This window comes from Salvelinus fontinalis, chromosome 1 (assembly GCF_029448725.1).
Source record: "Salvelinus fontinalis isolate EN_2023a chromosome 1, ASM2944872v1, whole genome shotgun sequence".
Classification (NCBI taxonomy): domain Eukaryota; kingdom Metazoa; phylum Chordata; class Actinopteri; order Salmoniformes; family Salmonidae; genus Salvelinus; species Salvelinus fontinalis.
Window position 1 is genome coordinate 93,115,770 of NC_074665.1, and position 22,180 is coordinate 93,137,949.

Sequence of the window (22,180 nt, forward strand, 5' to 3'; positions counted from 1 at the left end):
GGTAATGAATAGTTAGACTGTAGAGACCAGTGGGTAATAGTTAGACTGTAGAGACCAGTGGGTAATGAATAGTTAGACTGTAGAGACCAGTGGGTAATAGTTAGACTGTAGAGACCAGTGGGTAATGAATAGTAAGACTGTAGAGACCAGTGGGTAATAGTTAGACTGTAGAGACCAGTGGGTAATAGTTAGACTGTAGAGACCAGTGGGTAATAGTTAGACTGTAGAGACCAGTGGGTAATAGTTAGACTGTAGAGACCAGTGGGTAATAGTTAGACTGTAGAGACCAGTGGGTAATGAATAGTTAGACTGTAGAGACCAGTGGGTAATAGTTAGACTGTAGAGACCAGTGGGTAATGAATAGTTAGACATGGTCTTTCGCTGCAACACATTTGAATTTTCCCTTTAATGTTTCATTTCCCACTGCTGTAATGCATGCTGGTACTAATACACTGCTGTAATGCATGCTGGTACATGGTGTGATGCATGCTGGTACATGGTGTGATGCATGCTGGTACTACTACACTGCTGTAATGCATGCTGGTACATGGTGTGATGCATGCTGGTACTAATACACTGCTGTAATGCATGCTGGTACATGGTGTGATGCATGCTGGTACATGGTGTGATGCATGCTGGTACATGGTGTGATGCATGCTGGTACTAATACACTGCTGTAATGCATGCTGGTACTAATACATGGCTGTAATGCATGCTGGTACATGGTGTGGTGCATGCTGGTACATGGTGTAATGCATGCTGGTACTAATACATGGCTGTAATGCATGCTGGTACATGGTGTGATGCATGCTGGTACATGGTGTAATGCATGCTGGTACTAATATGTCTGCAGAGAGACACGGGGCTGTAAACTCAGGCATCAGCAACGACTTCCACTACATGTTAAGTGAGGTGTGAAGTTCACTCACTTTCTCTCAAACACACACAAACCCACACAAACCCACACAAACACACTCAAACCCACACAAACCCACACAAACCCACACAAACCCACACAAACCCACACAAACCCACACAAACCCACACAAACACACACAAACCCACACAGCCACAAACCCACACAAACCCACACAAACCCACACAAACCCACACAGACCCACACAAACCCACACAAACCCACACAAACCCACACAAACCAACACAAACCCACACAAACCCACACACACACACAAACCCACACAGACCCACACAAACCCACACAGACCCACACAAACCCACACAAACCTACACAAATCCACACAGACCCACACAAACCTACACAGACCTACACAAACCCACACAGACCCACACAAACCCACACAAACCTACACAGACCCACACAAACCCACACAAACCCACACAAACCCACACAAACCCACACAAACCCACACAAACCTACACAGACCTACACAAACCCACACAGACCCACACAAACCTACACAGACCCACACAAACCCACACAGACCCACACAAACCCACACAAACCTACACAAACCCACACAGACCCACACAAACCTACACAGACCCACACAAACCTACACAAACCCACACAGTCACACACTGAGGCACTAATGTTACTTCTGCCTGTCATGATAATCTGTTGTGAATGTATTGTAATGTTTAAAAAAATGTTGGAACCCAGGAAGAGTAGCTGCTGCCGTGACAGGGACTAATGGGGGTCCATAATAAACCCCAGGAAGAGTAGCTGCTGCCTTGGCAGGAACTAATGGCGATCCATAATAAACCCCAGGAAGAGTAGCTGCTGCCTTGGCAGGAACTATTGGGGATCCATAATAAACCCCAGGAAGAGTAGCTGCTGCCTTGGCAGGAAGTAATGGGGATCCATAATAAACCCCAGGAAGAGTAGCTGCTGCCGTGACAGGAAGTAATGGGGATCCATAATAAACCCCAGGAAGAGTAGCTGCTGCCTTGGCAGGAACTAATGGGGATCCATAATAAACCCCAGGAAGAGTAGCTGCTGCCGTGACAGGAACTAATGGGGATCCATAATAAACCCCAGGTAGAGTAGCTGCTGCCTTGGCAGGAACGAATGGGGATCCATAATAAACCCCAGGAAGAGTAGCTGCTGCCTTGGCAGGAACGAATGGGGACCCATAATAAACCCCAGGAAGAGTAGCTGCTTCCTTGACAGGAACAAATAACTAATGGGGATCCCTAATAAACCCCAGGAGGAGTAGCTGCTGCCTAGGCAGGAACAAATAACTAATGGGGATCCATAATAAACCCCAGGAAGAGAAGCTGCTGCCTTGGCAGGAACTATTGGGGATCCATAATAAACCCCAGGAAGAGAAGCTGCTGCCTTGGCAGGAACTATTGGGGATCCATAATAAACCCCAGGAAGAGAAGCTGCTGCCTTGGCAGGAACTAATGGGGATCCATAATAAACCCTAGGAAGAGTAGCTGCTGCCTTGGCAGGAACTAATGGGGATCCATAATAAACCCCAGGAAGAGTAGCTGCTGCCTTGGCAGAAACTAATGGGGATCCATAATATACCCCAGGAAGAGTAGCTGCTACCTTGGCAGGAACTAATGGGGATCCATAATAAACCCCAGGAGGAGTAGCTGCTGCCTTGACAGGAACAAATAACTAATGGGGATCCATAATAAACCCCAGGAAGAGTAGCTGCTGCCTTGGCAGGAACTAATGGCAATCCATAATAAACCCCAGGAAGAATAGCTGCTGCCTTGGCAGGAACTAATGGCGATCCATAATAAACCCCAGGAAGAGTAGCTGCTGCCTTGGCAGGAACTATTGGGGATCCATAATAAACCCCAGGAAGAGTAGCTGCTGCCTTGGCAGGAACTAATGGGGATCCATAATAAACCCCAGGAAGAGTAGCTGCTGCCGTGACAGGAACTAATGGGGATCCATAATAAACCCCAGGAAGAGTAGCTGCTGCCTTGGCAGGAACTAATGGGGATCCATAATAAACCCCAGGAAGAGTAGCTGCTGCCGTGACAGGAACTAATGGGGATCCATAATAAACCCCAGGTAGAGTAGCTGCTGCCTTGGCAGGAACGAATGGGGATCCATAATAAACCCCAGGAAGAGTAGCTGCTGCCTTGGCAGGAACGAATGGGGACCCATAATAAACCCCAGGAAGAGTAGCTGCTTCCTTGACAGGAACAAATAACTAATGGGGATCCCTAATAAACCCCAGGAGGAGTAGCTGCTGCCTAGGCAGGAACAAATAACTAATGGGGATCCATAATAAACCCCAGGAAGAGAAGCTGCTGCCTTGGCAGGAACTATTGGGGATCCATAATAAACCCCAGGAAGAGAAGCTGCTGCCTTGGCAGGAACTAATGGGGATCCATAATAAACCCCAGGAAGAGTAGCTGCTGCCTTGGCAGGAACTATTGGGGATCCATAATAAACCCCAGGAAGAGAAGCTGCTGCCTTGGCAGGAACTAATGGGGATCCATAATAAACCCTAGGAAGAGTAGCTGCTGCCTTGGCAGGAACTAATGGGGATCCATAATAAACCCCAGGAAGAGTAGCTGCTGCCTTGGCAGAAACTAATGGGGATCCATAATATACCCCAGGAAGAGTAGCTGCTACCTTGGCAGGAACTAATGGGGATCCATAATAAACCCCAGGAGGAGTAGCTGCTGCCTTGACAGGAACAAATAACTAATGGGGATCCATAATAAACCCCAGGAAGAGAAGCTGCTGCCTTGGCAGGAACTAATGGGGATCCATAATAAACCCCAGGAAGAGTAGCTGCTGCCTTGACAGGAACTAATGGGGATCCATAATAAACCCCAGGAAGAGTAGCTGCTGCCTTGACAGGAACTAATGGGGATCCATAATAAACCCCAGGAAAAGTAGCTGCTGCCTTGGCAGGAACTAATGGGGATCCATAATAAACCCCAGGAAGAGAAGCTGCTGCCTTGGCAGGAACTAATGGGGATCCATAATAAACCCCAGGAAGAGTAGCTGCTGCCTTGACAGGAACAAATAACTAATGGGGATCCATAATAAACCCCAGGAAGAGTAGCTGCTGCCTCGACAGGAACTAATGGGGATCCATAATAAACCCCAGGAAGAGTAGCTGCTGCCTTGGCAGGAACTAATGGGGATCCATAATAAACCCCAGGAAGAGTAGCTGCTGCCTTGACAGGAACTAATGGGGATCCATAATAAACCCCAGGAAGAGTAGCTGCTGCCTTGGCAGGAACTAATGGGGATCCATAATAAACCCCAGGAAGAGTAGCTGCTGCCTTGGCAGGAACTAATGGGGATCCATAATAAACCCCAGGAAGAGTAGCTGCTGCCTTGACAGGAACTAATGGGGATCCATAATAAACCCCAGGAAGAGTAGCTGCTGCCTTGGCAGGAACTAATGGGGATCCATAATAAACCCCAGGAAGAGTAGCTGCTGCCTTGGCAGGAACTAATGGGGATCCATAATATACCCCAGGAAGAGTAGCTGCTACCTTGGCAGGAACTAATGGGGATCCATAATAAACCCCAGGAGGAGTAGCTGCTGCCTTGACAGGAACAAATAACTAATGGGGATCCATAATAAACCCCAGGAAGAGAAGCTGCTGCCTTGGCAGGAACTAATGGGGATCCATAATAAACCCCAGGAAGAGTAGCTGCTGCCTTGACAGGAACTAATGGGGATCCATAATAAACCCCAGGAAGAGTAGCTGCTGCCTTGACAGGAACTAATGGGGATCCATAATAAACCCCAGGAAAAGTAGCTGCTGCCTTGGCAGGAACTAATGGGGATCCATAATAAACCCCAGGAAGAGAAGCTGCTGCCTTGGCAGGAACTAATGGGGATCCATAATAAACCCCAGGAAGAGTAGCTGCTGCCTTGACAGGAACAAATAACTAATGGGGATCCATAATAAACCCCAGGAAGAGTAGCTGCTGCCTCGACAGGAACTAATGGGGATCCATAATAAACCCCAGGAAGAGTAGCTGCTGCCTTGGCAGGAACTAATGGGGATCCATAATAAACCCCAGGAAGAGTAGCTGCTGCCTTGACAGGAACTAATGGGGATCCATAATAAACCCCAGGAAGAGTAGCTGCTGCCTTGGCAGGAACTAATGGGGATCCATAATAAACCCCAGGAAGAGTAGCTGCTGCCTTGGCAGGAACTAATGGGGATCCATAATAAACCCCAGGAAGAGTAGCTGCTGCCTTGACAGGAACTAATGGGGATCCATAATAAACCCCAGGAAGAGTAGCTGCTGCCTTGGCAGGAACTAATGGGGATCCATAATAAACCCCAGGAAGAGTAGCTGCTGCCTTGGCAGGAACTAATGGGGATCCATAATAAACCCCAGGAAGAGTAGCTGCTGCCTTGGCAGGAACTAATAACTAATGGGGATCCATAATAAACCCCAGGAAGAGCAGCTGCTGCCTTGGTTGTCTGTCCTTGTGTATCAGGATGTCCCCACTATAATGGTTGTCTGTCCCTGTGTATCAGGATGTCCCCACTATAATGGTTGTCTGTCCCTGTGTTTCAGGATGTCCCCACTAAGCTGGTTGTCTGTCCCTGTGTTTCAGGATGTCCCCACTAAGCTGGTGGCGAAGGCGGTGCCACTGCCCATGACAGTGAGAGGACACTGGTTCCTGAGCCCCAGGACAGATTACACTGTAGCTGTCCAGACGGCCTCCAAACAGAGTGACGGGAACTATGCTGTCTCTGAATGGAGTGAGATCATCGAATTCTACACTGCAGGTGAGAACAAGGGGAGGAGAGAGGGGGTGAGAAACAGAAAAGAAAGAGTGATGAGATAGAGAGGGAAACAGGAGAGGGAGTGCATGAAGATGTAGAGAGAGATGGAGGGAGAGTTAGACAGAGCTGGTGGGAGAGAGAGTTTAATTAAGGGAAGAACCGTGTCAATGAGCAGACAGACAGCTGAGGGTTTAGAGTTAAATAGCAGCAGAGATGGAGGGAGAGTTAGAGAGAGCTGGTGGGAGAGAGAGTTTAATTAAGGGAAGAACCGTGTCAATGAGCAGACAGACAGCTGAGGGTTTAGAGTTAAATAGCAGCAGAGATGGAGGGAGAGTTAGAGAGAGCTGGTGGGAGAGAGAGTTTAATTAAGGGAAGAACCGTGTCAATGAGCAGACAGACAGCTGATGGTTTAGAGTTAAATAGCAGCAGATACGTGACAGTGATTTCTTGATGGAGGACTAGAATAGCACCAAAGTCATCGCCATAGAGACAGACGGCTCCAATCTTCCAGGGTCACAACAACCAACTGACAACCAACTGGCAACCAACTTGCACCCAACTGGCAACCCAATGACAACCAACTTGCACCCAACTGACAACCAACTGGCAACCAATTGACAACTTCCTCAGGTTTTAATCCCCTGTGGAATGGCTTATCAAAAAGTGCAAGTTTGGTCTGTTTCAAGCAGACCACCATAGTCTCTGTGCCCAAGAACACCAAGGTAACCTGCCTAAATGACTACTGACCAGTAACACTCACATCTGTAGCCATGAAGTGCTTTGAAAGGCTGGTAATGACTCACATAAACACCATTATCCCAGACACCCTAGACCCCCTCCAATTTGCATATCACCCAAACAGATCCACAGATAATGCAATCTCTATTGCACTCCACACTGCCCTTTCCCACCTGGACAAAAGGAACACCTATGTGAGAATGCTATTCATTGACTACAGCTCAGCGTTCAACACCATAGTGCCCTCAAAGCTCATTACTAAGCTAAGGATCCTGGGACTAAACACCTCCCTCTGCAACTGGATCCTGGACTTCCTGACGGGCCGCCCCCAGGTGGCGAGGGTAGGTAACAACACATCTGCCACGCTTATCCTCAACACTGGAGCTCCACAGGGGTGCGTGCTCAGTCCCCTCCTGTACTCCCTGTTCACTCATGACTGCACGGCCAAGCATGACTCCAACACCATCATTAAGTTTGCTGATGACACAACAGTGGTAGGCCTGATCACCGACAACGATGAGACAGCCTATAGGGAGGAGGTCAGAGACCTGTCCGTGTGGTGCCAGAATAACAAACTATCCCTCAATGTAACCAAGACTAAGGAGATGATTGTGGACTACAAGAAAAGGAGGATCGAGCACGCCCCCATTCTCATCGACGGGGCTGTAGTGGAACAGGTTGAGAGCTTCAAGTTCCTTGGTGTCCACATCACCAACAAACTAGAATGGTCCAAACACACCAAGACAGTCGTGAAGAGGGCACGACAAAGCCTATTCCCCTTCAGGAGACTGAAAAGATTTGGCATGGGTCCTGAGATCCTCAAAAGGTTCTACAGCTGCAACATCGAGAGCATCCTGACTGGTTGTATCACTGCCTGGTACGGCAATTGCTCGGCCTCCAACAGCAAGGCACTTCAGAGAGTAGTGCGTATGTCCCAGTACATCACTGGGGCTAAGCTGCCTGCCATCCAGGACCTCTACACCAGGCGGTGTCAGAGGAAGACCTAAAAATTGTCAAAGACCCCAGCCACCCCATTCATAGACTGTTCTCTCTACTACCGCATGGCAAGCGGTACCGGAGTGCCAAGTCTAGGACAAAAAGGCTTCTCAACAGTTTTTACCCCCAAGCCATAAGACTCCTGAACAGCTAATCAAATGGTTACCCGGAGTATCTACATTGTGTGCCCCCCCCCCCAACCCCTCTTTTACGCTGCTGCTACTCTCTGTTTATCATATATGCATAGTCACTTTAACTATACATTCATGTACATACTACCTCAATTGGCCCGACCAACCAGTGCTCCTGCACATTGGCTTACCGGGCTATCTGCATTGTGTCCCGCCACCCGCCACCCACCACCCGCCAACCCCTCTTTACATGTACATACTACCTCAATCAGCCTGACTAACCGGTGTCTGTAGAAGCCTCGCTACTGTATATAGCCTCTCTACTGTATATAGCCTCTCTACTGTATATAGCCTCTCTACTGTATATAGCCTCTCTACTGTATATAGCCTCTCTACTGTATATAGCCTCACTACTGTATGTAGCCTGTCTACTGTATATAGCCTCTCTACTGTATATAGCCTCTCTACTGTATATAGCCCCTCTACTGTATATAGCTTCTCTACTGTATGTATCCTCTCTACTGTATATAGCCTCTCTACTGTATATAGCCTCTCTACTGTATATAGTCCCTCTACTGTATATAGCCTCTCTACTGTATATAGCCCCTCTACTGTATATAGCCTCTCTACTGTATATAGCCTCTCTACTGTATATAGCCTCTCTACTGTATATAGCCCCTCTACTGTATGCAGCCTCTCTACTGCATATAGCCTCTCTACTGTATGTAGCCTCTCTACTGTATATAGCCTCTCTAATGTATATAGCCTCTCTACTGTATAGAGCCTCTACTGTATTTATTTATTTTTTATTTATTTAACCTTTATTTAACCAGGTAGGCAAATTGAGAACACGTTCTCATTTACAATTGCGACCTGGCCAAGATAAAGCAAAGCAGTTCGACACATACAACAACACATAGTTACACATGGAGTAAAAACAAACATATAGTCAATAATACAGTGAAAAAAAAATAAGTCTATATACAATGTGAGCAAGTGAGGTGAGATAAGGGAGGTGAAGGCAAACAGATATATGTATAAATAAATAAAAATATAAAAGGCCATGGAGGCGAAGTGAGTACAACACAGCAAGTAAAATAAAAACTAAAAAAACACTGGAATGGTTGGTTTGCATTGGAAGAAAGTGCAAAGTAGAGACAGAAATAATGGGGTGCAAAGGAGCAAAATAAATTAATAAATAAATACAGTAGGTAAAGAGGTAGTTGTTTGGGCTAAATTGTAGATGGGTTATGTACAGGTGCAGTAATCTATGAGCTGCTCTGACAGCTGGTGCTTAAAGCTAGTGAGGGAGATAGGTGTTTCCAGTTTCAGAGATTTTTGTAGTTCGTTCCAGTCATTGGCAGCAGAGAACTGGAAGGAGAGGCGTCCAAAGGAAGAATTGGTTTTGGGGGTGACTAGAGAGATATACCTGCTGGAGCGCGTGCTACAGGTAGGTGCTGCTATGGTGACCAGCGAGCTGAGATAAGGGGGGACTTTACCTAGCAGGGTCTTGTAGATGACCTGGAACCAGTGGGTTTGGCGACGAGTATGAAGCGAGGGCCAGCCAACGAGAGTGTACAGGTCGCAGTGGTGGGTAGTATATGGGGCTTTGGTGACAAAACGGATGGCACTGTGATAGACTGCATCCAATTTATTGAGTAGGGTTATGGAGGCTATTTTGTAAATGACATCACCGAAGTCGAGGATTGGTAGGATGGTCAGTTTTACAATGGTATGTTTGGCAGCCTGAGTAAAGGATGCTTTGTTGCGGAATAGGAAGCCAATTCTAGATTTGACTTTGGATTGGAGATGTTTGATGTGGGTCTGGAAGGAGAGTTTACAGTCTAACCAGACACCTAGGTATTTGTAGTTGTCCACATATTCTAAGTCAGAGCCGTCCAAAGTAGTGATGTTGGACAGGCGGGCAGGAGCAGGCAGCGATCGGTTGAAGAGCATGCATTTGGTTTTACTTGTATTTAAGAGCAGTTGGAGGCCACGGAAGGAGAGTTGTATGGCATTGAAGCTCGCCTGGAGGGTTGTTAACACAGTGTCAAAAGAAGGGCCAGAAGTATACAGAATAGTGTCGTCTGCGTAGAGGTGGATCAGAGAATCACCAGCAGCAAGAGCGACATCATTGATGTAAACAGAGAAGAGAGTCGGTCCAAGAATTGAACCCTGTGGCACCCCCATAGAGACTGCCAGAGGCCCGGACAACAGGCCCTCCGATTTGACACACTGAACTCTATCAGAGAAGTAGTTGGTGAACCAGGCGAGGCAATCATTAGAGAAACCAAGGCTGTCGAGTCTGCCAATGAGGATGTGGTGATTGACAGAGTCAAAAGCCTTGGCCAGGTCAATGAATACGGCTGCACAGTATTGTTTCCTATCGATGGCGGTTACGATATCGTTTATGACCTTGAGCGTGGCTGAGGTGCACCCATGACCAGCTCTGAAACCAGATTGCATAGCGGAGAAGGTGTGGTGTGATTCGAAATGGTTGGTAATCTGTTTGTTGACTTGGCTTTCGAAGACCTTAGAAAGGCAGGGTAGGATAGATATAGGTCTGTAGCAGTTAGGGTCAAGGGTGTCCCCCCCTTTGAAGAGGGGGATAACCGCAGCTGCTTTCCAATCTTTGGGGATCTCAGACGACACGAAAGAGAGGTTGAAGAGGCTAGTAATAGGGGTGGCAACAATTTCAGCAGATAGTTTTAGAAAGAAAGGGTCCAGATTATCTAGCCCGGCTGATTTGTAAGGGTCCAGATTTTGCAGCTCATTAAGAACATCAGCTGACTGTATTTGGGAGAAAGAGAAATGGGGAAGGCTTGGGCGAGTAGCAGAGGGGAGGGCAGTGCTGTTGTCCGGGGTAGGGGTAGCCAGGTGGAAAGCATGGCCAGCCGTAGAAAAATGCTTATTGAAATTCTCAATTATAGTGGATTTGTCGGTGGTGACAGTGTTTCCTATCTTCAGAGCGGTTGGAAGCTGGGAGGAGGTGTTCTTATTCTCCATGGACTTTACGGTGTCCCAGAACGTTTTTGAATTTGTGTTGCAGGAAGCAAATTTCTGCTTGAAAAAGCTAGCCTTGGCTGTTCTAACTGCCTGTGTATATTGGTTTCTGGCTTCCCTGAAAAGTTGCATATCACGGGGGCTGTTCGATGCTAATGCAGAACGCCATAGGATGTTTTTCTGATGGTTAAGGGCAGTCAGGTCAGGAGAGAACCAAGGGCTATATCTGTTCCTGGTTCTAAATTTCTTGAATGGGGCATGCTTATTCAAGATGGTGAGGAAGGCATTTTTAAAAAATGACCAGGCATCCTCTACTGACGGGATGAGATCAACATCCTTCCAGGATATTCCGGCCAGGTCGATTAGGAAGGCCTGCTCGCTGAAGTGTTTCAGGGAGCGTTTGACAGTGATGAGTGGAGGTCGTTTGACCGCTGACCCATTACGGATGCAGGCAATGAGGCAGTGATCGCTGAGATCTTGGTTGAAAACAGCAGAGGTGTATTTGGAGGGCAAGTTTGTTAGGATGATATCTATGAGGGTACCCGTGTTTACGGAATTGGGGTGGTACCTGGTAGGTTCATTGATAATTTGTGTGAGATTGAGGGCATCAAGCTTAGATTGTAGGGTGGCTGGGGTGTTGAGCATGTTCAAATTTAGGTCGCCTAGCAGCACGAGCTCTGAAGATAGATGGGGGGCAATCAGTTCACATATAGTGTCCAGAGCACAGCTGGGGGCAGAGGGTGGTCTATAGCAGGCGGCAACGGTGAGAGACTTGTTTTTAGAGAGGTGGATTTTTAAAAGTAGAAGTTCAAATTGTTTGGGAACAGACCTGGATAGTATAACAGAACTCTGCAGGCTATCTCTACAGTAGATTGCAACACCGCCCCCTTTGGCCGTTCTATCTTGTCTGAAAATATTGTAATTGGGGATAAAAATGTCTGAATTTTTGGTGGTCTTTCTAAGCCAGGATTCAGACACGGCTAAAACATCCGGGTTGGTAGAGTGTGCTAAAGCAGTGAACAAAACAAACTTAGGGAGGAGGCTTCTAATGTTAACATGCATGAAGCCAAGGCTATTACGGTTACAGAAGTCATCAAAAGAGAGCGCCTGGGGAATAGGAGTGGAGCCAGGTACTGCAGGGCCTGGATTCACCTCTACATCACCAGAGGAACAGAGGAGAAGTAGGATAATGGTACGGCTAAAAGCTATGAGAATTGGTCGCCTAGAGCTACTAGAGCAGAGAGTAAAAGGAAGTTTCTGGGGGCGATAAAATAGTTTAAAGGAATAATGTACAGACAAAGGTATGGTAGGATGTGAATACAGTGGAGGTAAACCTAGGTATTGAGTGATGATGAGAGAGATCTTGTCTCTAGAAACATCATTGAAACCAGGTGATGTCATCGCATATGTGGGTGGTGGAACTGAGAGGTTGGATATGGTATAGAGAGCAGGGCTAGAATCTCTACAGTGAAATAATCCAATAAACACTAACCAGAACAGCAATGGACAAGGCATATTTACATTAAGGAGAGGCAAGCTTAATCGAGTGATCAGTAAGGGTCCAGTGAGTAGAGGTTGGTTGGGGTCGTGGCGATCCAGACAGCTGGCCGGGTATATGGCTATCGGTAGCAGCATAGGATGGAGGTCTGTTTGTAGATACCTCGTGCGTTTCCGTCGGTAGGTTCCGTGTAGTGGGGTTTTGTTCAGATAGCAGCCGATAGGACAGCTAACGATTAGCGGGCCTCAGGTGAGCGTTCAGGTAACGTCGGGACGGATTTGCCGGTTGGATAAATCCCTCGGGCAGATAACGTCGGCAGTCAGTCGTGAAGGCCCGGTGGGGTTCCGTATCTGCAGCAGCAACAAAAGAAACGGGTCCGGATGGTGATGGAACTCCTCAGCTGGCTAGCTCCAGCATGATTTGAGTTTGCTCCGGGGTCGACGTAAGCCAATAGTCACACGGTATGCAGCTAGCTAGCTGCGAAATCAAGGTGCAAGTGTCCAGAGCCTGCGGTTGGAATCCGGGGAAACTGAGAGAAAAAAAGTCCCGGAATGCTCCGGTCCGAGTCGCGTTGCACAAAAGTGCCGGTAGATTATCGAGCTAAAGGAATAGCTGATGACCGCAAAACGTGGGCAGCTGAAACACCAACGCTAGCTAGCAAACCGGCCAATTTCGGGGCAGCTACAGATTAGCTTCTGGCTAGCTATCGGAGTAGCTTCTGGTTAGCTTTCAGGCTAGCTTCTGAATTAGCCCCTGGCTATCTTCCACGATGGATTTTCAGATTGAGGTAAATAATACTTATTGTAATTGGTGAAGCGGGTTGCAGGAAAGCTTTTGCAGGAAAGCTTTTGTAGTTGAGTTCTTGGATAATAAAATAAATAAAAGATATGTGAAGAAAAGGTGTAAATATATATATATACAGGACACGACAAGACAATACGGAAAAGACGTCTGAACTGCTAAGCCACCTTGGAGGGGGAGAGGCTCTATACAGTAGAGTATTGGTATAGCCTCTCTACTGTCTATAGCCTGTCTATAGCCTCTCTACTGTATATAGCCTCTCTACTGTATATAGCCTCTCTACTGTATATAGCCTCTCTACTGTATATAGCCTCTCTACTGTATGTAGCCTCTCTACTGTATATAGCCTCTCTAATGTATATAGCCCCTCTACTGTATATAGCCTCTCTACTGTATAGAGCCTCTACTGTATATAGCCTCTCTACTGTATATAGCCTCTACTGTATGTAGCCTCTACTGTATATAGCCTCGCTACTGTATGTAGCCTCTCTACTGTATATAGCCTCTCTACTGTCTATAGCCTCTCTACTGTATATAGCCTCTCTACTGTATGTAGCCTCTCTACTGTATATAGCCTCTCTACTGTCTATAGCCTCTCTACTGTATATAGCCTCTCTACTGTATGTAGCCTCGCTACTGTATGTAGCCTCTCTACTGTATATAGCCTCTCTACTGTATATAGCCTCTCTACTGTATGTAGCCTCTCTACTGTATATAGCCTCTCTACTGTATATAGCCCCTCTACTGTCTATAGCCTCGCTACTGTATATAGCCTCTCTACTGTATATAGCCTCTCTACTGTATATAGCCTGTCTTTTTACTGTTGTTTTATTTCTTTACTTACATATTGTTCACCTAATACCTTTTTTGCACTATTGGTTAGAGCCTGTAAGTAAGCATTTCACTGTAAGGTCTACACCTGTTGTATTCGGCGTACGTGACAAATAAACTTTGATTCAAAAAACTATTATTATAATTTTTTTTCTTCCCAGACTACTCTACGGTGCATCTGACCCAGTTGCTGGAGAAGGCCGAGGGGATAGCTGGTAGGATGTTGAGGTTCTCCGTGTTTTATCGGAACCAGCAGAAGGACTACTTCAACAAAACCAGGTACGTACAGCATTTTCTCTCAACCTTTAAAAGCTGAACAGCTTTCTATTGGTAATGAGAGAGTAGATGATAGTATTGAATTGATACTAATATTGGTAATAGTATTGTTTTCATAATAGTATTGATAATAGTATATTATTGATAATAGTAGTGATAATAGTATTGGTAATATTATTGTATTCATAACAGTATTTGGTAATAGTATTGTATTGATGGTAGTATTGATAATAGTATTGGTAATGGTATTGTATTCTTAATAGTATTGGTAATGGTATTGTATTGATAATAGTATTGGTAATATTATTGTTAATAGTATTGTATTCTTATTAGTATTGGTAATAGTATTGCATTCACAATAGTATTGTATTCATAACAGTATTGGTAATAGTATAGTATTGGTAATAGTATTGGTGATATTATTGGTAATAGTATTGTATTCTTATTAGTATTGGTAGTAGTATTGTATTGATACTATTATTGTATTGATAATACTATTGGTAGTAGTATTGTATCGATAATAGTATTGGTAATAGTATTGCATTCTTAATAGTATTGGTAATAATATTGGTAATAGCATTGTATTCTTATTAGTATTGGTAGTAGTATTGTATTCATAACAGTATTGGTAATAGTATTGTATTCTTAATAGTATTGATAATAATATTGGTAATTGTATTGTATTGATAATAGTGTTGATAATAGTATTGATAATAGTGTTGATAATAATATTGATAATAATATTGATAATAGTATTGATAATAATATTGGTAATAGTATTGGTAATAGTATTGTATTGATAATAGTATTGATAATAATATTGGTAATAGTATTGTATTGATAATAGTGTTGATAATAGTATTGATAATAGTGTTGGTAATAGTATTGGTAATAGTATTGTATTGATAATAGCATTGATAATAGTGTTGGTAATAGTATTGGTAATAGTATTGTATTGATAATAGTATTGATGATATTATTGATAATAATATTGGTAATAATATTGGTAATAGTATTGGTAATAGTATTGTATTGATAATAATATTGGTAATAGTATTGATAATAATATTGGTAATAGTATTGATAATAATATTGGTAATAGTATTGATAATAATATTGGTAATAGTATTGATAATAATATTGGTAATAGTATTGTATTGATAATAGTGTCGATAATAATATTGATAATAATATTGGTAATAATATTGGTAATAGTATTGTATTGATAATAGTATTGATAATAATATTGGTAATAGTATTGATAATAATATTGGTAATAGTATTGTATTGATAATAGTGTCGATAATAATATTGGTAATAGTATTGATAATAATATTGGTAATAGTATTGTATTGATAATAGTGTCGATAATAATATTGATAATAATATTGGTAATAATATTGGTAATAGTATTGTATTGATAATAGTATTGATAATAATATTGGTAATAGTATTGATAATAATATTGGTAATAGTATTGTATTGATAATAGTGTCGATAATAATATTGATAATAATATTGGTAATAATATTGGTAATAGTATTGTATTGATAATAGTATTGATAATACTATTGGTAATAGTATTGATAATAATATTGGTAATAGTATTGATAATAGTGTTGATAATAGTATTGGTAATAATATTGGTAATAGTATTATATTCATGGGTGGCAGGTAACCTAGTGGTTAGAGTGTTGGACTAGTAACCAGCAGGTAGCCTAGTGGTTAGAGCGTTGGACTAGTAACCAGCAGGTAGCCTAGTGGTTAGAGTGTTGGACTAGTAACCAGCAGGTAGCCTAGTGGTTAGAGTGTTGGACTAGTAACCAGCAGGTAGCCTAGTGGTTAGAGCGTTGGACTAGTAACCAGCAGGTAGCCTAGTGGTTAGAGCGTTGGGCCAGTAACCAGCAGGTAGCCTAGTGGTTAGAGCATTGGACTAGTAACCAGCAGGTAGCCTAGTGGTTAGAGCGTTGGGCCAGTAACCAGCAGGTAGCCTAGTGGTTAGAGTGTTGGACTAGTAACCAGCAGGTAGCCTAGTGGTTAGAGCGTTGGGCCAGTAACCAGCAGGTAGCCTAGTGGTTAGAGCGTTGGGCCAGTAACCAGCAGGTAGCCTAGTGGTTAGAGTGTTGGACTAGTAACCAAAAGGTAACCTAGTGGTTAGAGCGTTGGGCCAGTAACCAGCAGGTAGCCTAGTGGTTAGAGTGTTGGACTAGTAACCAAAAGGTAACCTAGTGGTTAGAGCGTTGGGCCAGTAACCAGCAGGTAACCTAGTGGTTAGAGTGTTGGACTAGTAACCAGCAGGTAACCTAGTGGTTAGAGCGTTGGGCCAGTAACCAGCAGGTAACCTAGTGGTTAGAGTGTTGGACTAGTAACCAGCAGGTAACCTAGTGGTTAGAGCGTTGGGCCAGTAACCAGCAGGTAACCTAGTGGTTAGAGTGTTGGACTAGTAACCAGCAGGTAACCTAGTGGTTAGAGCGTTGGACTAGTAACCAGCAGGTAGCCTAGTGGTTAGAGTGTTGGACTAGTAACCAGCAGGTAGCCTAGTGGTTAGAGCGTTGGACTAGTAACCAGCAGGTAGCCTAGTGGTTAGAGTGTTGGACTAGTCACCAGCAGGTAACCTAGTGGTTAGAGTGTTGGACTAGTAACCAGCAGGTAGCCTAGTGGTTAGAGCGTTGGGCCAGTAACCAGCAGGTAGCCTAGTGGTTAGAGCGTTGGGCCAGTAACCAGCAGGTAACCTAGTGGTTAGAGTGTTGGACTAGTAACCAGCAGGTAACCTAGTGGTTAGAGTGTTGGACTAGTAACCAGCAGGTAACCTAGTGGTTAGAGTGTTGGACTAGTAACCAGCAGGTAACCTAGTGGTTAGAGTGTTGGACTAGTAACCAGCAGGTAACCTAGTGGTTAGAGTGTTGGACTAGTAACCAGCAGGTAGCCTAGTGGTTAGAGTGTTGGACTAGTAACCAGCAGGTAGCCTAGTGGTTAGAGTGTTGGACTAGTAACCAGCAGGTAGCCTAGTGGTTAGAGTGGTGGACTAGTAACCAGCAGGTAGCCTAGTGGTTAGAGTGTTGGACTTGTAACCAGCAGGTAGCCTAGTGGTTAGAGTGTTGGACCAGTAACCAGCAGGTAGCCTAGTGGTTAGAGTGTTGGACCAGTAACCAGCAGGTAGCCTAGTGGTTAGAGTGTTGGACTTGTAACCAGCAGGTAGCCTAGTGGTTAGAGTGTTGGACTTGTAACCAGCAGGTAGCCTAGTGGTTAGAGTGTTGGACTTGTAACCAGCAGGTAGCCTAGTGGTTAGAGTGTTGGACTAGTAACCAGCAGGTAACCTAGTGGTTAGAGTGGTGGACTAGTAACCAGCAGGTAGCCTAGTGGTTAGAGTGTTGGACTAGTAACCAGCAGGTAGCCTAGTGATTAGAGCATTGGACTAGTAACCAGCAGGTAACCTAGTGGTTAGAGTGTTGGACTAGTAACCAGCAGGTAGCCTAGTGGTTAGAGCATTGGACTAGTAACCAGCAGGTAACCTAGTGGTTAGAGTGTTGGACTAGTAACCAGCAGGTAGCCTAGTGGTTAGAGTGTTGGACTTGTAACCAGCAGGTAACCTAGTGGTTAGAGCGTTGGACTAGTAACCAGCAGGTAACCAGCAGGTAACCTAGTGGTTAGAGTGTTGGACTAGTAACCAGCAGGTAGCCTAGTGGTTAGAGTGTTGGACTAGTAACCAGCAGGTAACCTAGTGGTTAGAGCGTTGGACTAGTAACCAGCAGGTAGCCTAGTGGTTAGAGTGTTGGACTAGTAACCAGCAGGTAGCCTAGTGGTTAGAGTGTTGGACTAGTAACCAGCAGGTAGCCTAGTGGTTAGAGCATTGGACAAGTAACCAGCAGGTAACCTAGTGGTTAGAGTGTTGGACTAGTAACCAGCAGGTAGCCTAGTGGTTAGAGTGGTGGACTAGTAACCAGCAGGTAGCCTAGTGGTTAGAGTGTTGGACTTGTAACCAGCAGGTAGCCTAGTGGTTAGAGTGGTGGACTAGTAACCAGCAGGTAGCCTAGTGGTTAGAGTGTTGGACTTGTAACCAGCAGGTAACCTAGTGGTTAGAGTGTTGGACTTGTAACCAGCAGGTAACCTAGTGGTTAGAGCGTTGGACTAGTAACCAGCAGGTAACCAGCAGGTAACCTAGTGGTTAGAGTGTTGGACTAGTAACCAGCAGGTAACCTAGTGGTTAGAGTGTTGGACTTGTAACCAGCAGGTAGCCTAGTGGTTAGAGTGTTGGACTAGTAACCAGCAGGTAGCCTAGTGGTTAGAGTGTTGGACTTGTAATCGAAAGGTTGCTAGATTGAATCCCCGAGATGACAAGGTATAAATCTGTTGTTCTGCCCTGAACAAGGCAGTTAACCCACTGTTCCCCGGTAGGCCGTCATTGTAAATATGAACTTGTTCTTAACTTGCCTTGTTAAATGAAGGTAAAACAATTGTATTGATAATTATATTGCTCTCCTGTGGTCCAGACAACAGCCAGTAACAGACTAATGTAGCACTGAAATATCTGACCTGGTTTATTATTTATAGTATTATCTCAGATCTGATCTGGTTTATTATTTATAGTATTATCTCAGATAGATCTGATCTGGTTTATTATTTATAGTATTATCTCAGAGAGATCTGATCTGGTTTATTATTTATAGTATTATCTCAGATCTGACCTGGTGTATTATTTATAGTATTATCTCAGATCTGATCTGGTGTATTATTTATAGTATTATCTCAGATCTGATCTGGTTTATTATTTATAGTATTATCTCAGATCTGATCTGGTTTATTATTTATAGTATTATCTCAGATAGATCTGATCTGGTTTATTATTTATAGTATTATCTCAGAGAGATCTGATCTGGTTTATTATTTATAGTATTATCTCAGATCTGACCTGGTGTATTATTTATAGTATTATCTCAGATCTGATCTGGTGTATTATTTATAGTATTATCTCAGATCTGATCTGGTTTATTATTTATAGTATTATCTCAGATCTGATCTGGTTTATTAGTTATAGTATTATCTCATTATCACAGTGAAGAGCACTCAGGTCAAAGCCTCTCCTCCTCCAGCTCCGGGAGGCGTCCCTTACAGACACGCACAGCGTTCTGCATTATGGTACCTCTTACTTCTATGAGTGTCTGTCAAATGATTATGATTCTCATAGTGTGATTCTGTTGAGATACATTCTGACATTCTAAAAGTGATCCGTGGGGAGTAACGAGGAAAGGTTTGTGTTCCTAAAAGCTATTTTTCCTTGTCCTTCAAGCCGGATAGGACTAATGGGAAGATGACCTGTTGTAGACTCAGAGTTGTGTTTCCTTGCTGATTGTCTGTCTCTGTGTTTGATAGTGTTTGCACGCTGGTTGATTAACGTGGTGTGGTGATAAGCCCCTCTTGTGATTCCAGAGAGACACAGGCCAACCGGATGCTCCCGGCTGTAAAGGACAACAGTGGCAGCCACGGCTCTCCCATCAGTGGCAAGCTGGAAGGCATCTACTTCAGCTGCAACACGGAGTTCAACACAGGCAAGCCCCCCCAGGACTCCCCCTACGGACGCTACCGCTTCGAGATCCAGGCCGAGGCCCTGTTCCACACCAGGACCAACCTGTACTTCGGGGACTTCTACTGCATGTACACAGCCTACCATTACGTGATCCTGGTGCTGGCCCCAGAGGGCTCCCCAGGGGACCGGTTCTGTAAGGGACGCCTCCCGGAGCTGGACATCTTGGACAACCGCTTCCTGACATGCACCCAGGAGGAGGAGGGGCGGCTGGTGTTCCACCACGCCCAGGATGTGATTCTGGAGGTGATCTATACCGAGCCCGTGGACCTGGCCCTAGGCAGCGTGGAGGAGATCCAAGGACACCAGCTCAGTAGCATGTCCACCATCAATGCTAAGAAGGACCCCAGTTGCAAGACCTGCAACATCAGCGTGGGACGCTAACCGGATAACTGTGGGGAGGGAGTCGGTGTTACTACTAGGTCCCTGCAGTTCTACGGATAATAAAACTTCTCTACCCCTATTGGCTGTGGTGAATCTCTAACCCTATTGGCTGTGGTGATTCTCTACCCCTATTGGCTGTGGTGATTCTCTAACCTTATTGGCTGTGGTGATTCTCTACCCCTATTGGCTGTGGTGATTCTCTAACCCTATTGGCTGTGGTGATTCTCTAACCCTACTGGCTGTGGTGATTCTCTAACCCTACTGGCTGTGGTGATTCTCTAACCCTATTGGCTGTGGTGATTCTCTAACCCTATTGGCTGTGGTGATTCTCTAACCCTACTGGCTGTGGTGATTCTCTAACCCTATTGGCTGTGGTGATTCTCTAACCCTATTGGCTGTGGTGATTCTCTAACCCTACTGGCTGTGGTGATTCTCTAACCCTACTGGCTGTGGTGATTCTCTAACCCTATTGGCTGTGGTGATTCTCTAACCCTACTGGCTGTGGTGATTCTCTAACCCTATTGGCTGTGGTGATTCTAACAGACTTCAGTCATATTATACAGGTGCAACGTAATGATATGCCGAAGGTAACAGCACCTTGACTCAGCTGCTAGAAACAAGCTGTGGTACCAGCTTCAACAAGACATCATGGATTAGTATTACGTAACATTGTCTTGTAATGGAATGTGATTACTGGATCATTCTAATGTTATCTTGTAGTGGAATGTGATTACTGGATCTTTCTAATGTTATCTTGTAATGGAATGTGATTACTGGATCATTCTAATGTTATCTTGTAATGGAATGTGATTACAGGATCATTCTAATGTTATCTTGTAATGGAATGTGATTACTGGATCATTCTAATGTTATCTTGTAATGGAATGTGATTACAGGATCATTCTAATGTTATCTTGTAATGGAATGTGATTACTGGATCATTCTAATGTTATCTTGTAGTGGAATGTGATTACTGGATCATTCTAATGTTATCTTGTAATGGAATGTGATTACAGGATCATTCTAATGTTATCTTGTAATGGAATGTGATTACTGGATCATTCTAATGTTATCTTGTAATGGAATGTGATTACTGGATCATTCTAATGTTATCTTGTAATGGAATGTGATTACTGGATCATTCTAATGTTATCTTGTAATGGAATGTGATTACAGGATCATTCTAATGTTATCTTGTAGTGGAATGTGATTACTGGATCATTCTAATGTTATCTTGTAGTGGAATGTGATTACTGGATCATTCTAATGTTATCTTGTAGTGGAATGTGATTACTGGATCATTCTAATGTTATCTTGTAATGGAATGTGATTACAGGATCATTCTAATGTTATCTTGTAATGGAATGTGATTACTGGATCATTCTAATGTTATCTTGTAATGGAATGTGGTTACTGGATCATTTTACGGCAGTGATTCATTCCCGATCGCGGGTTATAGGTATTGCGGTTGTTAAAGACAAGTTCCTATGGAGCTGACATATGCAGCGTTTACAGTGAATGGGATCTCCACGAATGAAGGAACATTGCCTTTAAAGCCGCAATGGGATGGACTCCCAGCCTGAAGCATGGCAGGTTGCAGCGTTACGCTGAGGTCAGTCTGATGTCATCACGTCCTCGTTGTTGTCTGATGGGTTCTGGGTTATATGTATTGCCATCATTAACAGAAACCACATTATCCTGTGTTCAACATAATAAACATCACAAAACGAAGATAGAAAAAGTTATATTTTTACTGTGTAAAAGATAAGCGAACCAGACTGTGATCATAGCCAAGAGACAGATTAGAAACATTCTAACAAAATAACTGGTAAGTCAGTAAATGCTAAATTAGCGTACAGTAAAGCTAACATTCAAACTGGTAAGTCAGTAAATGCTAAATTAGCGTACAGTAAAGCTAACATTCAAACTGTTATGTCAGTAAATGCTAAATTAGCGTACAGTAAAGCTAACATTCAAACTGTTATGTCAGTAAATGCTAAATGAGCGTGCAGTAAAGATAACACTCAAACTGTTATGTCAGTAAATGCTAAATGAGAGTACAGTAAAGCTAACATTCAGACTGTTATGTCAGTAAATGCTAAATGAGTGTGCAGTAAAGCTAACACTCAAACTGTTTGTGTATCAGAGGATGTGTACAACAGATCCTAACCAGGACGATCAGATAGAGATGTGTCCCATTTAACCACAGCTGACTGTAGCACA

At 44.1% G+C, this 22,180-nt stretch overlaps 1 protein-coding gene across 1 annotated transcript in view; it reads left to right on the forward strand.

The window, feature by feature from the left end:
- Positions 1–21,688, forward strand: part of phyhiplb (phytanoyl-CoA 2-hydroxylase interacting protein-like b) — a 39,764-nt gene extending 18,076 nt beyond the window's left edge. The window contains exons 3-5 of the mRNA XM_055936041.1: positions 5,547–5,721; positions 13,878–13,995; positions 19,420–21,688. Coding sequence (XP_055792016.1) covers positions 5,547–5,721; positions 13,878–13,995; positions 19,420–19,957 — 831 coding nt within the window. The 3' untranslated portion in view covers positions 19,958–21,688. The remainder of the gene's footprint in view (positions 1–5,546; positions 5,722–13,877; positions 13,996–19,419) is intronic.
- Positions 21,689–22,180: the final 492 nt, after the last annotated feature.